Genomic DNA, 25,693 nt, shown 5'->3' on the forward strand with positions numbered 1-25,693 from the left:
CCTGCCAACTCAGTCTGGTTGGGTGGCAACAGTCAGTGGACAGCTGTTCTCAAGTCCCTCCAGAGATGTTCGGTAGGGTTCAAGTCAGGTCTCTGACTGAGCCACTCTGGGACATTCACAGAGTTGTTCCTAAGCCACTCCTGTGTTGACTTGGCTGTGTGCTTAGGATCGTTGTCCTGTTGGAAAGTGAACTTTTGGCCCAGTCTGAGGTCCTGGGCGCTGTGGAACAGGTTTTCATTGATGATATACCTGTACTTCGCTCCCTTCAGCTTTCCCACAACCCTGACCCGTCTCCCAGTCTCTGCTGCTGAAAAACACCCCCACAGCATAATGCCGCCACCACCATGCTTCATTGTTGGGATGATATTGGGCAGGTGATGAGCGGTGCCTGGTTTCCTCCAGACATAAACATTTTAGCATTGAGGCCAACTAGTTCAAACTTGGTTTCATCAAACCAGAGAATCTTGTTCCTCACAGTCTGGGTGTCCTTCAGGTGCTTTTTTGCAAACTCCAAGTGGGCTTTCATACGTTTTGATGAGGCTTCCATCTAGTCACTCTGCCATAAAGCCCAGATCAGTGAAGGGTTGCAGTGATGGCTGTCTTTCTGGAATTCTGTCCCATCTCCACAAACGGTCATTCAGAGTGACCATCAGGTTCTTGGTCACCTCTCTTACTAAGACCCTTCTCCCCTGGTTGCTGAGTTTGACTGGGCGACCAGCTCTCGGAAGAGTCTTGGTCACACTAAACTTCTTCCATTTGAGAATTATGGAGGCCATTGTGCACTCAGTGCAGCAGAAATTTTATTATAGCCTTCCCCAGATCTGTGCCTTGCAATAAATCTGTCTCTGAGCTCTGTAGGCAGTTCCTTTGACCTCATGGCTTTTGCTCTGCTACAATATGCATTGTCAGCTGTGAGGCCTTCTATGGAGAGGTGTGTGTCTTTCCAAATCATGTCCAATCAATCTAATTTACCACAAGTCAACTCCAATCAAGGTGTAGAAACATGTCAGCAACCGTCAAGAGAAATGGGAGGCCAGGGCTAAATTTCACATGTTGTTGCAAAGGGTCTGAATACTTATGCCAATGTAATATTAGTGTTAACCTTTAAACGGTTAAACATCTGCTGCAAACTTTTACGTTTAACATATAACCAGTAGATTTAACGCTAAGTCCTGGAGGATTACTTGATCCTGCATGACAGCTGACATTTAATCGTGTTTAGTATCTGATCACTTAATACAGGTATTCAATAACATTTAGGGACTGACAATTGACAATTGGTGGCTTTTTATCTTTGACGTGTGTCAAAATCAATTAATTTTTATGACATGTGTGTTGTTGTTTCTCCTATTCCCATCTACCTCCATCAGAGACAAATGAATAATATTCCCAGTGATCACAAGTTATTTGTGCAATTCTCCTATTTTCTTTGCTGTCCTTCCATCCTTTCAGCTTTGCACAAATTGTTAAAGGTCTGGGCTAGGCTAGAATAAGCCCGTGTATATTTATATGTTTTTGTGTGTTTTGGTTCTGCCTTCTGGCCAGCTGTATTCCTTTCTCTGTGTTGTTTTCTTATACATTTTTTAATTTTTTTTTCCATGAGTAAGAGCTGCCCAAAATTGCTGTGGAATCAGGCAACCTTGAAATGAAAATAAATTAAACAACAACTATTGTCAGCTTATCTTCTCCCCACCTCCCATGAGATCTGTTGCAGATCTCACTGTGTCAAATATTTTTTCCCTTCCACCCATGACATTTTTTCCTCAAACTTCATCCTTGTTTGTTTGTAATATTGCTTTTGTTGGGGTTGATTCCAAATTTTCAAAAAATAGCTTTCAGTGAATGGGGCAGGGAGCACTTTACTACATATCTGATGGTTGAAATGTTGCATTGTCCTCTTTCTGATTTGAGTTTGAAATATTTCCAGACAAAGTTATTTCTTTGAGGGCCGGGATGTATTTATATACCTCAAAGAGTAAATTTCCAGAGAGCATTATGGTTGAATACTGTAGCCTTCCATAAGAAATGGAAGGTACAAGAACATGAGAAATGGAAGGCACAGGTACAGTATATTTGGTACCTTGCTCAATAGTAGTAACTGTGAGAGGGATCTTGGAGTCCTCGTGGACAACCATTTAAATAGGAGCCAGCCATGTGCAGCAGCTGCCAAAAAAGCCAACATAGTTCTAGGCTGCATAAACAGAGAGATAGAATCAAGATCACATGAAGTGTCAATACCATTTTATAATGCCTTGGTAAGGTCACACTTGGAATACCGCATCCAGTTTTGGTCACCACGATGTAAAAAAGATGTGGAAACTCTAGAAAGAGTGCAGAGAAGAGCAACAAAGATGATTAGGGGACTGGAGACTAAAACATATGAAGAACGGTTGCAGGAACTAGGTATGACTAGCTTAAGAGAAAGAAGGACTAGGGGAGACATGATAGCAGTGTTCCAATATCTCAGGGGTTGCCACAAAGAAGAGGGAGTCAAGCTATTCTCCAAGGCACCTGAGTGTAGAACAAGAAGCAATGGGTGGAAACTAATCAAAGAGAGAAGCAACTTAGAACTTAGGAGAAACTTCTTGACAGTTAGAACAATTAATCAGTGGAACAGAAGTTGCCTCCAGAAGTTTTGAATGCCCCAACACTGGACGTCTTTAAGAAGATGTTGGATAGTCATTTGTCTGAACTGGTATAGGGTTTCCTGCCTAAGCAGGGGGTTGGACTAGAAGACCTCCAAGGTCCCTTCGAACTCTGCTATCTTTTATCTTTGTAAAAAGATGCTTTAAAATAGGGAAAAGTTGACCACGGAAACCCCCCCCCCCACATAACCTCAACCCACCCACAGAACTAGTTGCAAAAATAATTAGCTTTCACCACTGGAGCGAGGGGCATATTTGTATGGCCATAGGTATATTTACCATACAATATGAACATTCCTTAGTGATGTTTCTATGATATCTATAAGCTACTGTAAAAAAAAAAAAAGGAAGTTGAACCTGTATAGTATCTACACATATAAATAAAACAATATCCAAAAATCATTTCCATTGTAACAGTCCATAATAGCATAGAAATAGAATATATTTACAGAAAATGGAATATTTATAATTGAATAAGTATATAACAGAAAAATATCAGTTTAAAGGAACAGTAACAAATGTATCAAATATATTAGGAAATTGTCATATAATTTTTTTGTCCTCTTCGACTTTCATAACTAGAATTAGCTTTCATAATTTAAACTTTAGCTCGCATCCAAAGAAATGAAGAATAGAACATACTCATAGAAGAGAATATTTTTAGCTCAGGGTTAAATTTGGGGTCTTTGTTGCTCTCTGAGCTTGGTGGTTTTCTTGCAGACATTTCATTATCCAGCTAGGTAACAGCATCAGTGCTAGAAGGAAGTGGGGTTTTCTCTCTGTTTATTTACAGCTGGTTTGCTTTTTCAGTGCTGGTGAGAGTATGCTTGATGGTTCCTTGATTAGCCTTGATTGTTGTTTACTGAGTTGGTAGCTGAGACAGTAATAACTCAGGCAATTAAACAACAACACTGACTGAGCAAGCCACTAATATACAAAAAGCGAGCAAATCCCACCCCCTTCTAGCACTGATGATGTTACCTAGTTGGATAATGAAATGTTGGCAAGAAAACAACCAAGCTCAGAGAGCACTAAGGACCCCACAGTCCTCCTCTTCCTCTTCCTCTCCCACCCCCTTCTAGCACTGATGATGTTACCTAGTTGGGTAATGAAACATCTACAAGAAAACAACCAATCTCAGAGAGCACCAAGGACCCCACAGTCCTCCTCTTCCTCTTTCTCTCCCACTCCCTTCTAACACTGATGATGTTACTTAGTTGGATAATGAAATGTCTTCACGAAAACAATACAGCTCACAGAGCACCAAGGACCCCACAGAACACACTCAGCAATATACCTTTGTCTTCAAAGTGCCCCAACACTGTTTGCATTCTTTAATATAAGAATACATTTTCAGAGCAAATGGACACAATCTTTTTACCACTAACACATATTTAAGGCTTATCCAGGTTCCAGAGGCAAGAGAAACATTCTTCAGGAATGGGATATTTTGTCACTCCATTCCAGGATCGTGCATCTTCTCTTTGGCGTTTCCCAGCTTTTTTTATTCTTACCCTTCTTCTGACAGAATAGAAAGTATAGTTCTGGTCACAGGCCAGAAATAAAATGATTTGATGATATTTGACTTGACTGGTAGAAAAGCAGATAGATTGATGAAGGTTTCCAGGCTTCCTTCTCAAAAGGCTCATCAACCTTTTACTGCTCGCTGTCCAAGGTACTGACAGTTCATTTTTCCGTCACACAGACCTGCCTGGACTTGATTGATTGTCTTGTTCCTCCAGCCTGGGTGTCCTCCAGAACTGTAGACTTCAACTCTCGAATAGCCAGCAATGGTCATGCTGGTTAGGAAATTCTGGGGTGAAGCCTTCACATCTAGAAGGGGGCTAGTTTTGGAAAATCAGAATTGATGTGATAACTAAGGGCCCCGGCGTGCTGAGATTATGGTGCAGAATGGGTTGCAGGTATTTATTTAATTTATATCCCACTTGTATTATTTTTTACGAATAACTCAAGGCAGCGAACATATGCAATACAATACAATACAATACAATACAATACAATACAATACAATAGTAGAGTTGGAAGGGACCTTGGAGGTCTTCTAGTCCAACCCCCTGCCTAGGCAGGAAACCCTATACCGTTTCAGACAAATGGCTATCCAACATCTTCTTAAAGTCTTCCAGTGTTGGGGCATTCACAACTTCTGGAGGCAACTTCTGTTCCACTGATTAATTGTTCTAACTGTCAGGAAATTTCTCCTCAGTTCTAAGTTGCTTCTCTCCTTGATTAGTTTCCACCCATTGCTTCTTGTTCTGCCCTCAGGTGCCTTGGAGAATAGTTTGACTCCCTCTTCTTTGTGGCAGCCCCTGAGATATTGGAACAATGCAACAATATCTAACAAACCTCCTATTTTCTCCAAAACAACAACCTTGTGAGGGACTGAGAGAGAGAGGAAAATGGCCCAAGGTCACCCAGCTGTCAGGTTTCCAAGGAACACCCCCAACGAAAGAAGATTCCAGGGCTTGAGTTTCCTCAAAGTTCCATTTTAGTAAAGATGTCATATTGGCACATCTGGGAAATCCCGAATCTGAAAGCTTCCAGGGTTTTTCCACCCGTGAAAGTTCAAGTCCCTGCCCAGCACCCACTTGTCCCTCACAAGGTCCAATCAGGCACGGTCCCAACTGGAGATGCCTCCCAGTCACACCACACCAGGTACAGGGCAAAATGTCCTTGACTCTCTGAGAAAGGAATGTTATTTAGACTATATATCTCACTCATACTCCAAATTGTTGGAGGAAATGTCCTTCTGGGTTCAGTTCCAAGTGGTTTAAAAAGACACTGGAAACATGGAGGCTACTTGGAAAGATGGTTTAATGGTGGACAGGATCACATGGCTTGAGCTCCTGAACAGAAAAGGGGATCACATGCTTCCAGATGTTGGGTGAAGAAGAAAAGAGACTGAGATGCTGAAAGTTGCTGGATTTATGCCAGCAACTCTCTCTGGCCTTTGATCTTGAGCTTGTATTCTAATTGGTTGCCATGGGGCCATGCAGGGGCAACTCTTTAGGTTCTGCTTTGAGTCCAAATTTTGTTGCATTGCTAGCTGGTGTAATTTTCCCAGGTGCCTTGTGGTGAGTTTCTATAGAAGACTAATCCTACCTTTGTTATAGGGAGTAGACTAAGGCTTTAATGGCTCTTTGACAAAGGAGGGGGGCAGGAAGCTGCAGGGAGATACTTTGTCTTTAAAACCCTTTTCACATCCAGGGGAATATAATATTCTGCCTTTTTAATATTTCCCAGGATATTTCATTTTTCTAGGAGAATGGTGGGTTTTAACTTCCTACAATATAATGTCCCCTCCCATTTTCTCACAGCAGATAATGTGGCAGGCCTGAAGGCCCAATATAGAAGACGGCTTCCGGGCCTGACACCAGCTGGCTTTCATGGCCGAGCTTGAACTCACGGTCTCCTGGTTTCTAACCAGTGCCTTAACCACTAGACAAAACTGTCTGTGATGAAGGCATAAGTCATTTTATGTTGAGGAGGGTTTCAGTTGTTTTTAAATGAGTTTCTTGTAGATTAGCTATGGATTTCTTGTAGATTAACTATAGCTTATTTCATGTTTTTTCAAATCAAAGCATGAAATAAGAAAGATAAATAAGAAAAACGACAACAACATGAAACTGATGAAAGAGTTAAACTATTTCTCCTAATAGGAACAGGGAAACAATTCAAGACAATGTGGGCTCGTCTTTTTTGTTTCACTAATGATGGTGATCTATTTTTTAAATTATTCTGTAAAACAAAACAACATCCTTCCCAGCTGAATAGTTCCTAGCGACTGGAAAGTAGCATCAGAGAGGGGAGAAAAAGAGCATCTCAGATGTGGTTTTTGGATGGGGATGAAAGTCATTAAAATTGATTTCTTGATGAACAGCACTAGGGAAGCCTTCATCTAGATGTTTTATCAATTTTCAATTACTTAGTTCCTTCAAGACACTTTCATGTTCTATTCTGAAACACCATGTTTCCCAAAAATAATTCATAAAGCAAATCAAACTCATTAGATGTAAGAAACCAGCAGCCAAAGGATGTGAAAAGCAACAATTAGAACAGGTTGGTGTACACTTAGAATACTACGTTCAGTTTTGGTCACCATTATAAAAAGGATTTAGAGACTCTGGAAAGAGTATAGAGATGACAACAAAGACGATTAGGGGGTTGAAAGCTAAAAAGTTATGGAGAACGGTTGCAGGAACTGGATTTTTCTAGTGAAAAGAAAGACTAGGGAACACATGATAGCAGTCTTCCAATGGAACAGAGAAGATGGGCTCAACCTAATCTCCAAAGCTTCATAAGGCAAGACAAGAAACCTGGATGGAAACTAATCAAAGAGAGAAGCAATGTAGAACGAAGGAGAAATTTCCTAACAGTGAGAACAATGAATTAGTGGAATAGCTTGCCTTCAGAAGTTGTGGATGCTCCCTCACTGGAGACTTTTAAGAAGAGACTGGATAGCCATTTGTCTGAAATGATATATTGTTGGTCTCCTGCTTGAGCAGAGGGTTGGACTAGAAGACCTCCAAGGTGCCTTACAACTCTTTATTCTGTTACTATCCTCCTGACTTAAAGGAAAGGATTTATTAGGAACAGAGATATTCTGTTGTCATAGCAGAATTTACTTGGTTGAGGAAACTGCACTTCCTCAAACAAAATCTTTGGTTTAGTAGGGCTCTCATAGTTAACTCGGTTCTATTTGCTCTTGCATAGTGTACAGGTCAAGCGTGACAGTTACACTGCCTGTTACATTGTCCAGGTCTGTTGCTGAAAATTTGGGAAAAGGTAATTAAAGGATGCTATATTGACAGATTCAGATTAGATTTCTGAAAAAGTGAAGTAGAAGTGCTAAGAACATTTTTCTTTTCTGCTTTGGCACTTGAATTGAAATAAGATCTTCATTCATTCATTCATTCATGCATGCCTTCAATTTGTATGGCCGCCCATCTCAGAAGTGACTCTGGGCAGCGATCAATCATAAAATAAATTAAAAATCCATTTCCATCATAATGCAAAAAAAATAAAATTAGAAAATGTTTTATAGCATTCATAAATGATATGGGGATTTCTCCATGCAATTTTGATATTTCTCCTTGGTCCTACTTGAATAAGTGGTGTAATTACAATCAATTCTGTAGTTCCAGATTCTAAATATCATTCAAAAATAGCCCAAGATATAAGAAGCTGCCTTATTGTCCTCCTATTATACAGTAGTCTGATTTGAGAGTTATTAAGGCTTGTATCGAAGGCATGGCCCCTGCATTCTGATTCTGTAAAGTAAAGGTAAAGGTTCCCCTCGCACATATGTTCCCAACTCTATGGGGTGGTACTCATCCCCATTTCAAAGCTGAAGAGCCAGCACTGTCCGAAGATTTCTCCGTGGTCATGTGGCCGGCATGACTAAACGCCAAAGGTGCATGGAATGCTGTTACCTTCCCACCAAAGGTTGTTCCTATTTTTCTACTTGCATTTCTACATGCTTTCGAACTGCTAGGTTGGCAGAAACTGGGACAAGTAATGAGAGCTCACTCCGTTACGTGACGTTAGGGATTCAAACTGCCGAACTGCCGACCTTTCTGATCGACAAGCTCAGCATCTTAGCCACTGAGCCACTGCATCCCTTTGGTCTGATTCTGTACAGAGGCCCACATTTCACACATTATAGTAAAAAGGTTACTGGAATGAAGGTAAGCTATGCTGCCAGCATCTCTATAGGTTTCTTCACCCTTATTTTCAAGCAGCACACATTTTCCTAGGCAAGGTCAAAATTGAAATGTCATGCAATTTCCATTTAATTGTAGTTAATGTAATTAGTATGATTAGTCTCCAGCCATGAGTTTGACAATTCCATCCCTCAGATTTTAAAAAAAAGTGCCAATTTAATAGCCACAACTGGAGATTTTTTGGATGCTGTTTACCAGGTTTTTCAGGGACCCAATGTAGTATGAGAGTGATGTATTTACATAAATGCTAAGGTTTGAATCAGGTTGACAAACACATGTATTTAAAAATCTTAAACATTTTCTCAAAGTGAAGAATTCTAACAAGACTGATATTCCAACGTCAAGAGTCTTGTAGCTAAGTGGATGCAACTCTGCAGTCCTTAATATGACACTTCTATCCAAGTGAATTCTAGAAGGTGTAGTCATACCATATCTGGGAATAACTGGTAGGGCAGTATTTGAAGATCTACCAAAAGGGAATAGTTTAGATGTGATTTAGTCTTCAGTTATCCATGTGTGGATCTTGAAATGAAATCAAGCATGCATTTATCTCAATGAAGTTGGCATTCTGACAAGATGAAATAATTAAAGAGACATTACTGTAAACTGATGTTGGCCTGTAGTCTTTGCAGTCAACGGGAGAGTTGATGCTTGATGAACAATCCAATTAAAACTAGCAACAAAAGAAGCAAAATGTCAGCCAAATTGCTTTTTAATAGTCAATGCAAACATCACAATACATAAACATGAAATCTCTGTAGAATTCGAAAGCTTCGTGGTGAAACAATTGTAGAAATAAATAATAATTACAATACCCTGGGAATTCTTTTAATAGATTCATGTTCATTATAAATATTTTCTTGGCTACTTTTTTTTACAAACCAATGTTTCCCTGGGCATCTTGTTTATGCATTTGTTATCCCATTTGTGTTTGATATTGAATAGAGGAAACATCTAACATTTTATTATATATTTTTTAAAGATTTATTAGTTTGTTTCTCTAATAGAGACTTCTTCAAGACCATCAGGTTGTTATGGCGTGGTGAGTTGGTCCATTACAAATCATACTTTTATGGTGTTCTGACCGAAGCTTCCCAAGAGCATGAAGCCAACTCCTGGTCCTGACAAAAACCCCTTTTATTAATTGACTGTGAATTCTGCTCATTCACATCTGGCAAAGTCTTTCAAGGGAGGATTTACAATCACAGACCTTATCTGGCTTGGAGAGCTGCCAGGCCGAGATCTGCAGAACTTGGCAAAGAGTCTCAGAGAATCACAAACCAATTAAGCAAACTAATGGTCTCCTGCAAACTCCACTCTCCTTTCGCTCCTCTTTTATTTCCTCTGGGAGGGGCCATTCATCGTCCACCTGTGACTTTACTCCCAAGTTGATCCTGTTCTTTAGCTGTTCCCTTCGTCTGGCCACTCTGCGCATGCGCACACTGGGAACTCAATTCAAACTCACAAATGTATTAATCTCCAATGGATTCCAAAGAAAAACAATCACCAACCTAATCCAAAAGGAGACTCCCCCAAAAAACCAAGATACAGAACAGGAAAATGGCATCGCCCTCCTCCCTTACATCAAAGGCACCACAGATAAAATCAGCAAAATTCTCCACAAGCACAATATCAGGACAGCCTTCACCACTGATCAAAAAATAGCCAACATCTTAACCCCAAAGACAAAATCCAGCTAGAAAACCAAGGAGTCTACGAAATACCATGCAAAATCTGCCCAGCAATATACATAGGACAAACAAACAGGAGAATAAATGCACGCATCACAGAACACAAAAATGCAGTAAGAAAAAAAGAAAAAACTTCTTCCCTTTTCCAGCACCTTAAAGCTACAGGACACGAAATCAACTTTGAAGGAGCCAGGTTAATCTCCAAAACAGAACACCTCCACAAGAGAATAATCATGGAAGCCATCGAAATAGAGAAACACCCCCACAGCATGAACAAACGTGATGATACCTCCCGCCTACCAAACATCTGGAAACCAGCCCTAGCCAACAAACGAACACCACCCACCACCCAAGCCGTTAAAATACAAAACAACAATGCACACACAACCTGCACCAATCAGCACCAATCTACCAATCATGATACAACCACACAACCAATCATTCCACTTACTGAAACAAAGCCACCACCCCATCCCCTCCCACCAAGACTTACAGAAAGACGGCAGCTCCGTTCCCATTTTAAGCCCACAGCTTGAAGATGGCAGGTGTGATCCTGCCGAAACGTTGCAAAGACAATCTCAACCTTACACGGGAAAAGACCTGAATACAACAAAACCAGCATACCTACAACCGTGAAAATCTACGAAAACAAATATATATATATATATATATATATATATATATATATATATATATATATATATATATATATATATATATATGTGTGTGTGTGTGTGTGTGTGTGTGTGTGTGTGTGTGTGTGTGTGTGTGTGTGTGTATATGTATGTATTTGTGTTACAACTGTGTTAGCTCGAAATAGATCTATACTAGTCTCCCTGTATTTATTTATCACAAGCAGTTGCTATAGTAAAGAAATTCTCATCCAGATCTAACGGTTTCAGGTTGTTGTTTTTTTTAAAGTACATGCTTTCTTTGAAACTCTCCTTTAGTCGCCTTTAGAAATAGGTCGTCAGGAATACTCACAGTCTGTCTGAGCATAAGACTCTTGTAAAGCTACGCCAACATGTTAAATCAACACTGATGTCTAAGTCAGGAGCGGAATGAAAAAAAGTAAAGCTATAGAATTTGTTTAATAAAACATTGTTCTGACCTAGGCTTCTCCAGCAGCATGAAGCCGAGTCCTTTTCCCAATAAACTCCTTTTATTTAATGTACAGTGAATTCCTCTCCAGCAAACCTATGGCCGTACTCCCTTGTTCCTTAGCTGTTCCCTTCTCCTGGCAGATCTCATAACAGCACTGAACAATTTTTAAAGCTACTTGAGCTCCAAAACTCCATAACATTTTATTAAACTTTTACAATGAATATTAAACTCTGATTTGCAACAATATGTTAATGTAATAGTGAGAAATCTAGTGTCCCTTTAAGACACATTTAAATTCCTCACTCCTGGAAAATGGTTATTGTTTTTCATCAGCCACAATGTTTTATATCACCTTACCCCTGGAAAGAATTTGTCTTTAATTATAAGTACAGTTTGTAAATTTACCTTGTTTCAGTAAACCAATTTCCTTTTCTCTTTTATCTCTCTCACACCCAATCTATAAAATGTTACACTTTTGAAGACTGTTTAAGATCTGTTTTAATTAGGATATTTACATGTTCAGATGTTATTATTGGATTAATTCTATGGAGAATTGCATATATTTAATGCCGAACATTTTTTATTTGAACTTCTAGAATTTTGGTTCTGATGTCGGAATAAAGGAGAGGATGAGAATACTTGGAAAAACAGACGAAGTGACTATTTTTCCCCCCTCTGTTAAAATGTTATGGATCTGTATCTCTGTATTTCTATCCTAAAATGATTTCTTGATAATAGGTGAGGTAAGGCACGGATGACTAAGAGTAGTAGAAGAGTAAGGAAAATAGAACTTCTACTGAAAATCTTGAAGCAATTAATAGCGTAATGGAGGCACTATGATTTCTGCAATACACAGCTGTTATTAAAAGTTTATTGGAAACAGCTGAAATTTGGTTCTTAAAAAAAAGATAATATCCTACTCAGAGAAGCAATTAAGATTTCTAACAATTGATGTTATGAGTTCTGTCCTCCTTTTATTGTATAGGGCCAGGATGGCAAACCTGTGGCATGCAAAACCCTCTCTGTGGGCATGTAAAACATTGCCCCAGCTCAGCTCCACTGCCTCCTGCTGGTCAGCTAATTTTTGGGTCTCTGCCACACATGTGCAGGATGTCCCTTCCAACTCTGTTCTATTCTATTCACAAAACCAGTTCATAGTTCGGGGATTCAATCTGAAGAGGTAATTAGATTGCATCACTTTCCTTTTGAAGCTTTGTGCATGTCACATAGTTTGAAAGGGAGAAAAAAAAGTTCCAACCCACAGTAGATCTTTAAAGGGAACAAATGGGCATGCCTTGTGGGGCCCTGCATGTTAAATACAAAACCTCTAAGCTTCATCGCTTTTTAATGCATTGCTTTAAACGTGCAATTTCAGCAGCAAACAATGTAGTACTACAGCGCTGTCAAGAAATGATGGAACAGTTTGATTATTTTTCATTTTGGGGGGTTGGAGAAGATACAGTAATTTGTAATTTCTTCAAATGTGCTATGGGAATGCTTCCATTTTAGCTGTAGCCAAGCTTTCAGATAACTTTTGCAGTCAACCAATCGCAAGGCAAGCGCAGGAGCCTTATTCATTGGCAACAGGACTCTTTCTCACAGTGTATATCAATATACTATATTTGGAGGTGGGTGAGATGTGTTTGAGAGTCACTGTGTCCTGTTTATGCTGTTGGATATAATTGCTATGATCCAGACTGAAATACAGGTAATCCTCAACTTATGACCCAAATTGAGCCCAACATTTCTGTTGTTTTAATGAGACAGCTAAGTGAATTATGCCCATTTGGCAACCTTTATTGCCACAGCTGTTAAGTGAATCACTGCAGTCAGTAACACATTTGACTTAGTTCTTCAGGTTTTTATCAGTCAAAATGTATATTCAGAAGACTCAATAAAGTGAGGAAGATGGGGCACTTGGGCCTAGTGGTGGTGAAATCTTTCTGCCTCTTATCTTAGTTTTCATGTTTGCGTCTCAAAAAGAGGATTTTAATTTTTCTTTCCCGATAGCTGTGGAAAGAATCCTGCTAATGCTTCCAGTTAATCTAATCGACCAGGTTCCGATTACACTGCTTATTATTATGCATTAATATTAATAACTTCTCAAAGAACATCTTCCAAATTAATTTAGCATGAAAAAGATTTCCATTTCTGATAGCCACTTTTTCTTTTTCCCATTCTCTTGGTCACTGATTCTCTCTCTCTCTCTCTCTCCTTCTCCCTCTCTTTCATTTTCAGAGAGAGAAAGAGACTGCTCATCAGTAAAACTGTTCATTCTTTCAAGAATGCATTCATTTCTGAAAAAGAAAAAGTTTCTTGGGAGGAAGGGAGTTTGCTAGAGCTAAATAGTTTCTCCTGTTCTATCTTAATTTCAAATATGTCGATGTTTGCAACATGAATATTTCTTTCAAAGCTTGATTTCCCCCTAAATTAAATTCAGTGTTGGTGAAAGGAAGTTTTCGGTTGACTGAGTAGCAGCATACTCTCAGGTTATGATTGATCTGATAAAACGCGGTGGCTCAATGGCTTCATGATGCTGGAGTTCTCAGCTGCAGATGTTCACGTCCTAGCAGGGTGAGCCCTTGTCACTTGCCTCAGCTTCTGTCCACCTAACAATTTGAAAGTGTGTTCTATGCAAGTAGCTAGATAGTGCCACTTTGGTGGGGAGATGAGCTGGCGCTCTGGGCAGGCAGTCAGATTCCTGATGGCTCTGAACCTTCCTGGTGGTGGAGTCCACTTGTGAGGCAGCTCTAGGAAGGGAGGAGACCTTGGGTGACACTGCAGGAAGAACCACTCATTTTTCTCTCTGGTGTGAAGCCAGCTAACCCTCCTTGGGGAGCACACAAGTGTGTCCTACAACAAAGCTTGTACCTTGGAAAGCTAAACTACTATTCTGCAATAGCATTGTGGTCTCCTGGCTACTGTAAGAATGCCATACAACAACAACAACAACAACAACAACAGATCTGATTTTATTCCAAACCATAAACAATACCATAAAACCTTCAACAAACTTCAACATTGACTTGATCATTATGTTGATCCCTGTTGTTTGCTGTAAATTCAGATCTGAGGAGTTCTCAGCAAGTCGTTTTGGACCTTTTAACGGTACTCCTAAGTATCTTTGGCTATGCCCATGAGGTCATGGCTCAATAGAAACTCTAATCCAGGTATGTCCAACGTCCCCTGGACAACTAGTAATGTGGCCCAAGAAGATAGTAAAAATTTAACATTATGTGATTCATATACTTTAATATAGTACATATTTTATATGTGGCCCAAGACAATTCTTCTTCACTCATTGCAGCCCACAAGAGCCAAAAGCCTGGACACCCATATGCTCCTATGCTACTCCATCTACAAGGACTCTAAACAGACCTTCATTAATTTGATGCTAAGAAATTTCTGGGTCGGCCGCATGATTTTTGATTAAGGGTACACCTTTCAAAGAAGGACTCAAAAATGTGTCTTCCCACATCACCCAATTTTGTGCTGCCATTATACAAAATTTGCCACACCATTCATTCAGTTTGGAGCTTCTTATAATGCCATTTTTATTCTGTTTTATTTTATGGTATCTGTTCTTGATTACTTTTAGATCTGAATGCACTTACTATGGAAAAATGGAAGAACTAGGCCAGAGTTCTACTACAGGTAGTCCTTGTTTAAAGACTGGTCGCTTAATGACACATTTAAAGTTAAGGCTCCCCAGGGCTAATTAGGGCCCAATTTCAAAGTTCCAACAACCAGACACGCACAGTCATGTGATTGCATTTTGGGCACTTGAAAACTAGCTCACATTTATAGCTGTTTAAAGCATCCCAGCTTGTTTGTTAGTTAGTTTGTTTTTTGCCAGTTTCTGACAGTTACTTTGAAATTCTAGCAAAAACACACATTGTGGGAAACTTAATGACTATGGTGTTCGCTTAACAATCATCACAAAAAAAGTCATAAAATCGAGTGTGGTCACTCACTTAATGACTTCCATGACTTACCACCATACTTCCAGGTTCAGTTGTGATTGTAAATTTAAGAACTAGCTATATAATATATCTTCTTAGCTCTTGCCTTAGTGCTATAATAAGCTGCTTTAATTTGATCCACACAAGAAGAAATAGGAATTCATAGGCATACATTCTGTGAGCATTTCAGTGACAATTGAATTAAGCTCGCAGATAGTTTGAGAGCCAGCTTGGTCTACTGGTTAAGGCACGGGGCAGGGAGCCAGTGAGTTCTAGTTCTGCCTTAGCCATGAAAGCCAGCTGAGTGACCTTGGGCCAGTTCCTTTCTCTCAGCCCAACTCACCACACAGGACGGTGTCAAGATTCCAACTAATCAACCCAAACAAAGCAGAACTCTGAGACTTGAATCCACCTCTTCTTTATTGAGTACATCTGTTGGGGCCTGCCAGCCGCCAGCGGAGCTGGCAGCAGATTCAGACAGTGAGGAGGTTGGGGAGGAACATGGGCCAGTCCTGGAGTCTACGGAAGGCTCTGATGAGGGCTCTGTGTCGGAGGCAGAGAGGGGGCCAGGGCCCTCTGACAGTTATCTGTCTTGGGAGTCAGACATCAGTGAGGCAGATGAACAGCTGGAGCCTGTTCCCAGTGTGCACATGCGCAGAGTTGCCAGATGAAGGGAACAGCTAAAGAACAGGTATCAACTTGGGAGGAAGGCCAGAGGCGGACAATGAATGGCCCTTCCCAGAGGAAATAAAAGAGGAGCGAAAGGGAAGTGGAGTTTGCAGGAGACCATTCGTTTGCTTAATTGGTTTGTGACCCTTCGAGATTCCTTGCCAGGTTTTGCACATATCGGCCTGGCAGCTCTCCAAGCCAGATAAGGTCTGTGACTGTAAATCCTCCCTTGAAAGACTTTGCTAGATGTGAATGAGCAGAATTCACTGTCAATTAATAAAAAGGGTGTTTGTCGGGACAAAGAGTTTGCTTCATGCTCTTGGGAAGCCTCTGTCAGAACACCATACAAGTATGTATGGAAATTTCTCCTTAGTTCTAGGTTGCTTCTCTCCTTGATTGGCTTCCATCCATTGCTGGAAAGTAATAATTTGGCCTCTTTGTTTTGTTTGCTTTCTCTCTGAATGCAGAAATGCCAGGAAGCCCACGCAACCAGTTTACCTTCAGACCACTGCCACCTCCGCCGCCACCTCCCCACGCCTGCACCTGCAGCCAAAAGCCTCCTTCAGCAGCCAACTCCCTCCAAGCCAGATCGCTGACCACCCGCAGCCAGCCGAATCCAGCTGCCCCATCGCCCCCAAATACCCAGGACTCTGTGCATCTTCATAACAGTTGGGTTCTGAACAGTAACATACCACTGGAGACCAGGTAACGCATTTTAAAATCTGTCCTTGAACACGTCCGCAAGCTAAAAAGTGAGCAGGAATCAAAGAAAGCAGCACAAGATAGAATAATAGAATAACAAAGTTGAAAGGGACCTTGGAGGTCTTCTAGTCCTACTCCCTGCTCAAGCAGAAGGCCCTGCACCATTTCTGACAAGTGGCTGTCTTGTCAGAAATTTTCTTGAGAGACTCCAGTGACGGAGCACTCATAACGTCTGAAGGAAAGCCATTCCACTGGCTAATTGTTCTCACTGTCGGAAAATATCTCCTTATTTCTTGGTTGAATCCCTCCTTAATCAGTTTCCATCCATTGTTCCTTGTCTGGCCTTTGGGTGCTTTGGAAAATAGGTTGACCCCCTCCTCTCTTTGACAGCCTCTCAAACATTGGAAGACTGCTATCCTGTCTCCCCTGGTCCTTCTCTTCACTAGACTAGCCTTTCTGAATTCTTATAACTGTTCTTCATATATGCTTTAGCCTCCAGTCCCTTGATCATCTTCGTTGCTCTTCTCTGCACCCTTTCTAGAGTCTCAACATCTTTTTTATTGTGTGAATGCATTTATGGCCTGTTGCAGAATCCTGCTATCACATTACTGCATTTTATCATAGTTTTGCCCAAAACTGGCATTGATTCCTGGTTTTTGGCAAAACTGTGCCAATAGTAACCTATTGGCTTGCTTAATGACCACAGTGTTCATTTAATGTCTGTGGATTTGCTTAATGACTCTAATGATTTACTGAATGGCCACTGTGAACATGGTCATAAAATTGGGCTAGTCATGTATCCAACCCACTTTACAATGGTTGCAAGTTACAGCCATGATGGACAGGGTGCATTATGGCCATAACTCAAGGACTACTTATGATTGCAACCTTGTATTCCAAGCAAGAATACTGCATATGTCTTCCACTTTCTTAGCCTTTCTGGGCAACTTTCTAAAATATAACAGATGATAATACAAACATGAAATGTAGAGCATTGCAAACTAAAAAAAAAGGAATGGCTTCATTTACAATATTTTGAAAATCTAGGTGCTTATGTTTTAAACTACTTTCTGGGCTTCAAATCAGTGGTGGGTTTCAATTTATTTTACTACTAGTTTGCGTGTGCATGCACATTCTCACACATGCACAGAAGCGTCCGGGTGTGTGGGCGGAGCCTGGATGAACCAATAGAAACCTACCTCTGCTTCAAATTAATGGACAATTGGTTCCATGACCTGAATTACATATAGAAAGCAGAATTAATTATTGATCTCAGACACATCTTTAGTTGATCAACCAAAGATGCCCCATTGATGGCTTGGTAGACCACAGGAAAGTAAACATTTCTTCTAATTAACTTAGCTAAAAAAACAGGAGAAAGAATCAGTATTTGTATATGTTGTGTCCCAAGTACAGCAATATGTTGTCAACCTCTTAATTGTGTCAGTTTTATTTTCTTCAAAAGCCTGTGTAAACCCAGGTCAAACATGTTCCTTCTCTTTTTCTTCTTCTATGCACTATAAAGAGTACCATGAGCTTCTCATTTCCTTTTAAGCAGTTTACCTGTCTCAAGACGTGGTGTTTTGTTAAAGCAGTGTTAAAAGAGATCAGTTGGATATCCTGAATCTGCATTTACTTAAAAGCCACTGCAATAAACATTTGTGGAATGGTTTTTATACCTTCAAAATGAGTTGAAAGCTAATTGCAACTTGTGCATTAGGGAAACGGTGAAGCTGTAAAAGTAACATATGGATAAGCTTCTATGAAGTGTTCAGCAATCCTGGCTTCAGAAAAATTATCCCAATGCTGCTTAAAATAGCAAAAAAATCTGTCTCTTGGGTTTTGGAAAAGTAGTTATAGTAACAGACAATGGACAATATCTTTGAACATAAAATAGAATCAATCTCTATCTATCATCTATCTATCTATCTATCTATCTATCTATCTATCTATCTATCTATCTATCTATCTATCTATCTATCATCTATCTATCTATGCTGGTCTTGTATTCAGGTCTTTTCCCAGGTAAGATTGAGATTGTCTTGGCAACGTTTCGGCAAGGTCTCACTCACCATCCTCAGGCTGGTGTTTTCGGCTTAAAGTGTGATCGGAGCCGCCTTCTTTCTTTAAATTTTGGTGGGGGGGGGCGTGGAGTGCTGGCGTTGTTTCAGTAAATGGATTGATTGGCTGTGTAGCTATATCATGATTGGTAGATTGGTGCTGATTGGTGTTGGCTGTGTGTCCGTTGTTGTTTTGTGTTGTAATGGCCTGGGTGGTGGGTGGGTTTTATAGATTTATAGAAAGACGGGTTTTATAGATTTATAGAAAGACGGCAACTCCGATCACACTTTAAGCCGGAAACACCAGCCTGAGGATGGCGAGGGAGACCTTACCGAAACGTTGCCAAGACAATCTCAATCTTACACAGGAAAAGACCCAAATACAACAAGACCAGCATACCTACACCCGTGAAAATCTACGAAAATATATATATATACATATTTAGTGTGGCAATAAAGCATTTGCAATCCCAAACCACTAATTTGGAGAATTCAACTATCCAACGCATATTTTAAACTTTTCTGAGATATACATGTTCTCTGTCATTGCCTTATCTTTGCCTGCATCATAACCATAACACTCATTTTTGGTACTTTGAGTGACTTCATAGAAATATTATACAATGAATGTTTTAATAGGCAGATGCTTACCAAACATCAATAAACTGAGTGAAATGTTGATGTTACCTCTTTTCATTTACAAGAGCGTGCAAATAACAAACCACAGGTTCCATGATGTGTGAAAGAGTTGTGGTTTATTGCAACTATAGTAGCAGGAGACAACCATCTCACAGAGCTCAGGACAATTGGTGGGCAGTTGCCATTTTACCAATAGAGGAGAATATTTGGAGGGTTGAAATGAGGAATCCTTGAAGACATTTTGCTTCTCATCCAAGAAGCTTCTTAAGAATTTAAGTCCAGTTGCCTTTGGGGGTGTGGGGGATAAACACCTTTGAAAAATACTTAGTGGTCTCTGAACTTGGTTGTTTTCTTGAAGATGTTTCATAAAAGGTCAAGCTCAGAGACCACCAAGGATCCTTTAGTTCTTAAGAAGCTTCTTGGATGAGAAACGAAATGTCTTCGAGGAAAAACAAAGTCCAATTTGCCTGGAAGCACCTTGGGGCAACCATGACGTGGATGAAGGAGGCTCTCCATAGACAAGGACTCCTCAGTTACCATCTTGCTCCATCTTCTGTTCCTTCCTTAAGGAAGGCAGTTGTTTTACTTAAGCTAATCATAAGGCTGGCCTTAAATTTAAGGCAGAACAGATGGTTGCCTTCTTCCATCACAAACTCAGCTTCACATCAGGCCTCTAAGACAGCGGTCACCAACTGGTGGTCTGCAAAAAAATTATTTGCCTTTTTTATGTTGCACTAATTCAGGGGTCCTCAAACTATGGCCAGATATGCACAATGAAGAGTCTCCCCCTTCTGGGTCTTTTTGTGTGGGTTGGAAGGGAGCAGAAAATCCAACTTGGAGGCTGCTTCAGCCTCCTGGTGTGGGGCTTTGGGCCAAGGCTGGAGAGAAGTGCCATTGGTGGCAAAGAGGGCCTTGTTCCAGTGGGATTGCATCCTGGCCTGGAACTGGCTGACCATCTCCAGTACTTGGCCTTGCACTCCTGCAGGTCTTTCCTCTGCTTGGAAAGCCTGTGCTCATAGCCCTCAGTGAGGTGCTTCTGCTGAGCATCCTTCTCGGTCAGATTCAATTCGAACTGAGCCAGCTGTTTTGCCAACTCTTTCTCATAGTGGCTGCTTAGCTCCAACAACTGCTTCATATTGGGGCCCTAAAGATCCCGGGTGAGGAGGTGAGGAGTGTCTGGGGGGGAAGGGGGAGTAGAGGCCAGCAAGGCACCCCTCAATGTGAGTGACATCGAGTTGGGCATGCCCACCCAGTCATATGCCCACCTAGTCATGCCCACCCAGCCGGTCATTAGGCAGATCATATTAGTGATTATGAATTTAGTGATCCTTGAGGTCCAAAAGCTTGGTGACTCCTGCCCTAAGATGAATCAGACCAAGAGAGGCCGGTGGTTACCCAATACATTTTAGGTATTTTTTTTGCAGAGATGAGATCAGCTTCCTTAAGTCTAATCCAACATTATAGAGCAAAAATGGCATTATCCATTACTTGATCATCTTGGTTACCTTAGATAACCTATAATCTCTTTCCAGAGGCTGCCGATATAGTTTCTACTTAAGCAGAATGCTTAGAGTGTGGGTGTTTGGGGGGTGGAGTGGGAATGTTTGTTTGTTTGTTTTCTATTTGAGCATAAGCATAAGTCTCCCTTTTCTTTCTTCCAAAACTGATTTAACGAGACCCACCATAACAGTTGATCTGGAGACAGGTGTTTCTTCCCTTCCCTTTTGCATAGATGCATGAATGAAAAGGAAGAGAGGGAGTTGGTTGGGCAGGATCCTTACACCACCAGACACATGGGATGGCAGCTGTTTTACTGTTTTAAATCTCTGTTGTGTAATATGCTGAAATCTATCTAATAGCTATAAGCTGGGTATTTTTGTATTTTTTTTTTAGAGTCTATTTGGATGATTTGTAATCTCAAAGAAGATTTAAAGGCATTTATTTCTGTCCCCCTCTAACACAGTGGAGAGATAATTCAGAATGTACATGTTGTGTGCTCCTAGGGAACCAAATCTGATTCTAAAAATTGATTGGTTACCGTTAGCTTTAGATATATTAAAATATTAAATATTTATTGAAATAAAATCAGGTCAGGGCTGTTTTTCTGCCAACTGGATTCATTTGCTTTTATAATCACTTTAATATGTTCCTATCCCATCCTACAGTTCTGATGATGCTTAGTATGGCTCCTGCTAGCCATCATTATGGTTAAGTGTTTTCACACGGTTTTATCGGAACGTATTACATTTTTTAAAAGATCAAATGTCTAAATAGTTCCTGGACTCAATGGGTTATACTCTAAAATAGATTCAAGGAAGTCGCAGAAAAAGAGGGAATTGACACTAGGATAGGAAACAGGAAAAAAATTACATCCACTATATATTAATCATCTTTGTTAGGGTAGGAAAATATTTTATGTACGACAGACTGTATAATGCTTGGTCCCTTCCAGCTTTATACATCTATGATTTTTAACCAACAGAGGGAATTTTCAGTTTGATAGTCTGTAGAGATTCTCAGTCATCCAAGTCATGGTTGTCCCAAAGATGCTTTTTCAGGAAAGAACTGGACTTTCTTGTTTTTTCTTTGAAGATGTTTCGCTTCTCATCCCAGAAGCTTCTTCAGCTCTGACTGGATGGTGAGGAATGGAAGGCTTTATATTCCATGCAGACATCTGGTCATTTGCATCCTTTTAGAGGGTCATTGAAGCACTTGGCGGTTTATCTCTGTCCTCAGGGTCACCTGAGTGGTGCAAATGGTTCCTGTAGTCTGCTTTTTTTTCCCTCTGGAAATCCATTCCTCCTCCCACACCATTCAAAGGGTGTTCATCCCAAATTGTATGGCTAAAAGTCTGTAGAGATTCTCAGTCATCCAGACCATGGTTGTCCCAAAGATGCTTTTTCAGAAGGCAACTGGACTTCTTTGTTTTTTTTCTTTGAAGACTTATGCAAGAAGCTTCTTCAGCCTCTGAAAGGATAGTGGGGAATAGAAGGATTTATATTTTTGGCAGACAGCTTGATATTGCTGTCTTCTAAAACCTCTGGAAGGCACCCACACCCACTTCTCTTGGTCTAGACCAGTGTTGCTTCCATGTTGTCAACCTTAAGATGTGTGGACTTCAACTCCCAGAACTCATCTGGCAGAATGTTTTAAGATACAGTATGTGAGAGCCAGTTTGGACTACTGGTTCGACTACTTCCTAGCACCAGGCTAGAAAAAGTATTAAGTATGTTTGCTGCCTTGAGTTATTTGTAAAAATAATAAAGGCAGGATGCAAATTAAATAAGGTGTGGACTTCAGCTCCCAGATTATTCCAGAATTTGGAATTCTGGGGGCTGACATCCACACATCTTAAAATTGCCAAGTTAGGACAAACACTAGTCTAGAATTTGTTCTGACCTAGGCTTCCTTAACAAGCATGAAGCAGAGTTTGGGTCCCCTCAAAAAATCTCTTTTATTTACACGACTGTGAATTCCTTTCATTCACAGTCAGCAAGGCTTGGCAAAACAGTCTTTCAGAGGAATATTTATCAACACGAACCTTATCTCGCTTGGCAAGCTGCCAGATACCTAGTTTCCAAATACAGGGCAAGGCAACACTTGGCACAGAGTCTCTTACAATCACAAACAGAACTTTCCACTTTTGAAACGACCAAAGGAACGAATTGTTTCCTGCAAAAGCCCATTCCCCATTCTCTCCTTCTTTGTTTCCTATGGGAGGGGACAATCACTCTCCAAGGTGTGGCTTTACTCCTAAAATGACCCTGCTTTCTTAGTTGTTCTTGTCTTCTGGCAGCTCTGCGCATGTGCACACTGGGAACAGGCTCCAGCTGTTCCTCTGCCTCACTGCTGTCTAGCTCCCTCTCTGCTTCTGACGCAGAGCCCTCGCCTGAGCTTCCCTCAGCCCCCAGGACTGGCCCATGTCCCTCCCCAACCTCCTCACTGTCCGACTCTGCTGCCAGCTCCTCTACCCGCCGGCGGGCCACAACAGAATTTTGTTTCCATGGAAAACCCAAAACTGACTTTTTATAGAAGTCACGATTTGGATGGTGGCCTTTCCATTTACTGTATAAAAGCCTGGGAATGGATGCTTGGTTTAGCATTAGTGATGAAGCAAGATCCTCCATTGCTTTAAAGATAACTGGCTAGCTTAGGGGATGGAGAATAAAAAGCATGACGCATAACCTTCTCTTCCAGTTCTTTGCTGCCCATCATTTAACATTAGTAGCCTGCAGTAATTGTTTCTCTTTGCTTAATCATAACACTTGGCTTCGCCGGTTCCAACTCGTTTGGGGTGGGGGTTGGTGGGGGGAAAGCCGAGCATTAAAAAAGGAATTTGGAAGACAGGAGCGAGATCTTCTTATAGAGGCATAAGAAGCAGGAAACTGAAAACCTCGATTTGTTTCAGGATGCAGGGAAGCTTTATCTCACGGAAGATGGTTTTGAAGATAAAGGGATATTATAAAGACTTTTGCAAGGCTTTGAAATAGACAGGAAACCAATGCAAGGATTTAAAAGAGGGGCACCAGATGGTCAGGATAACAAGAGAAGGAAATCGTAGCGTTGGGATAATCCTTAATAGCAAAGGTTGTTGTTGTTCTTAAAAAAGAGAGATGCAAGGGAAATGGGAAAAAAAATACGTTAGCAGAGCAGATTTAAAAACTGTAACATCACAGCACATAAATACAGGCAGGTAACATTAATGAACAAATAAATGGGGAGCTTTTCTGTCCTTTGAACATTTGGGATAATAAAATGTGTTTAAACTGATACCTAAAGGGCGATAGAAACTAGTCCATCTCTCTCCAGGTAGAAACATATAAACAAGGCTCAGCGACAGGAAAAAAGCTCTAAATTCAGCCATTATCCACCCTAACTTTGAAGAAAATTAACATCCTGGAGCAAAGCCTTACCTAACCTCTTCCAATCCTATTGATGGCACCAAGAACGTCTCATTCTTAAAAACAATGTCACAACTGTTTTAAGAAGATAACGATTGTGACAAAGAGCAGGGATAATGTTTTTAACAACCTGTGTCAGACAATGAAAGATAAAGAAAAAAACCTCAATTTTTGCACATTCTTGTTGCCATCTTATACAGGTAGTTCTTGACAACAACGGAGCCCACAATTTCTGTGGTTAAGCAAGACGTTGGTTAAGTGAGTGTTGCTCCATGTTACAATATTTCTCGCCACAGTTATTAAACGAATCAATGCAGTTGATCTGGTTGTTAAGTGAATCAGGCTTCCCCATTGACTTTTTCTTGCAAAAGGTGATCACATGACACCACCACCACCCCGGGACATAAGTATGAACCAGTAGCCGAGCTTTTGAATTTTGATCAGATGCTCAAGGGGATGCTACAAAGGTCAGAACTCTGAAAACGGTCGTAAGTCACTTTTTTTTCAGTATCGTAACTTTGAGTGGCCACTAAATGAGCCGCTGTAAGTCGAGGACTACCTGTATAAATTTATTTCCCACCCACCCACCCCCCATTCTGCAGAGCAAAGAACTCAGATTCTGTGTTCTCCGTTCTCCTACGCCTGTGTGGTTGACACAGGATTTGCCTCGTCACTCTGGCTTATTGTCTTTATAGGATTCTTAAACTGTTAAGGGGAACAAGCTTTCCATCAGCTGTCACTCTGATTGCCGTTCTAGTTCAGGAACTGGCCCATGGGGTGCACAGATCTGGCCTGCAGGGCCATCCTGGAAACAGGAAAGAATTGGCCCGCGGTGCCTCTGCCAGCCAAAATGGAGCTCAGGAGTGTCTCCTGTGAGCTCCATTTTTTCTGGCAGGGGGTTGCAGGAGGCCGTTTCAGCTGAAAACGGAGCTCGTGAGCGCTGAGGGAACCCTTTCCGAGCTCCGTTTTCCCTGGCAGAGGGTTGCAGGAGGCTGTCGCAGCCAAAAACAGAGCTCGGGAGTGCATTTTCACTAGCAGGCCACCACAGGCGCCCCCAACATGAGTGATGTCAAGCTGGCCATGCCCACTTTGGCCACACCCACTCTGCCCCCCCCCTTATGATCAAACACAACCCTGATGCCGCCCTCAATGAAATCGAGTTTGATACCTTAGTCTCTAGACCATGGGTCTCAAATTCGATCGTGTCGCGTGATGTATGGTGATCTATCACAACATTTTTTGCCTTTGCGGAGCTGGGGTGGGCGTGGCCTGCAAGTGACACATCTGGCCCTCAGGATCTGCCAGTTTAACGGGCCTGCTCCAACCAATTGCCAGGGAGAAACTCCCACAGAACAGCACAACTTCCTTCTGAATGGAATAGCATTGGATTGCATTTGGAAGACTTATATAGATGTGCATAAGCGCACCAGCGTGCCTACCATCCCTGTTCTACTGTCCCATTTATATGTACTCTTTTTATGGGTTTAGGGCTATGTTTTGCTTATTTATATCCATTTATTTGTGCCATTTTTTCATGTGTCTTCATACTGTTTCCCTGTATTTGTTGGTAGATAGATGG

At 41.0% G+C, this 25,693-nt stretch overlaps 1 protein-coding gene across 1 annotated transcript in view; it reads left to right on the plus strand.

The window, feature by feature from the left end:
* The window catches only part of TENM1 (teneurin transmembrane protein 1), a 384,715-nt gene that overhangs the window by 193,839 nt on the left and 165,183 nt on the right, over positions 1 to 25,693 (plus strand). The window contains exon 4 of the mRNA XM_081964396.1: positions 16,280 to 16,517. Within this exon, the coding sequence (XP_081820522.1) occupies positions 16,280 to 16,517 (238 nt within the window). The remainder of the gene's footprint in view (positions 1 to 16,279; positions 16,518 to 25,693) is intronic.

The sequence above is a fragment of the Natrix helvetica genome, assembly GCF_964273705.1.
Source record: "Natrix helvetica genome assembly, chromosome: 11".
Lineage (NCBI taxonomy): Eukaryota > Metazoa > Chordata > Lepidosauria > Squamata > Natricidae > Natrix > Natrix helvetica.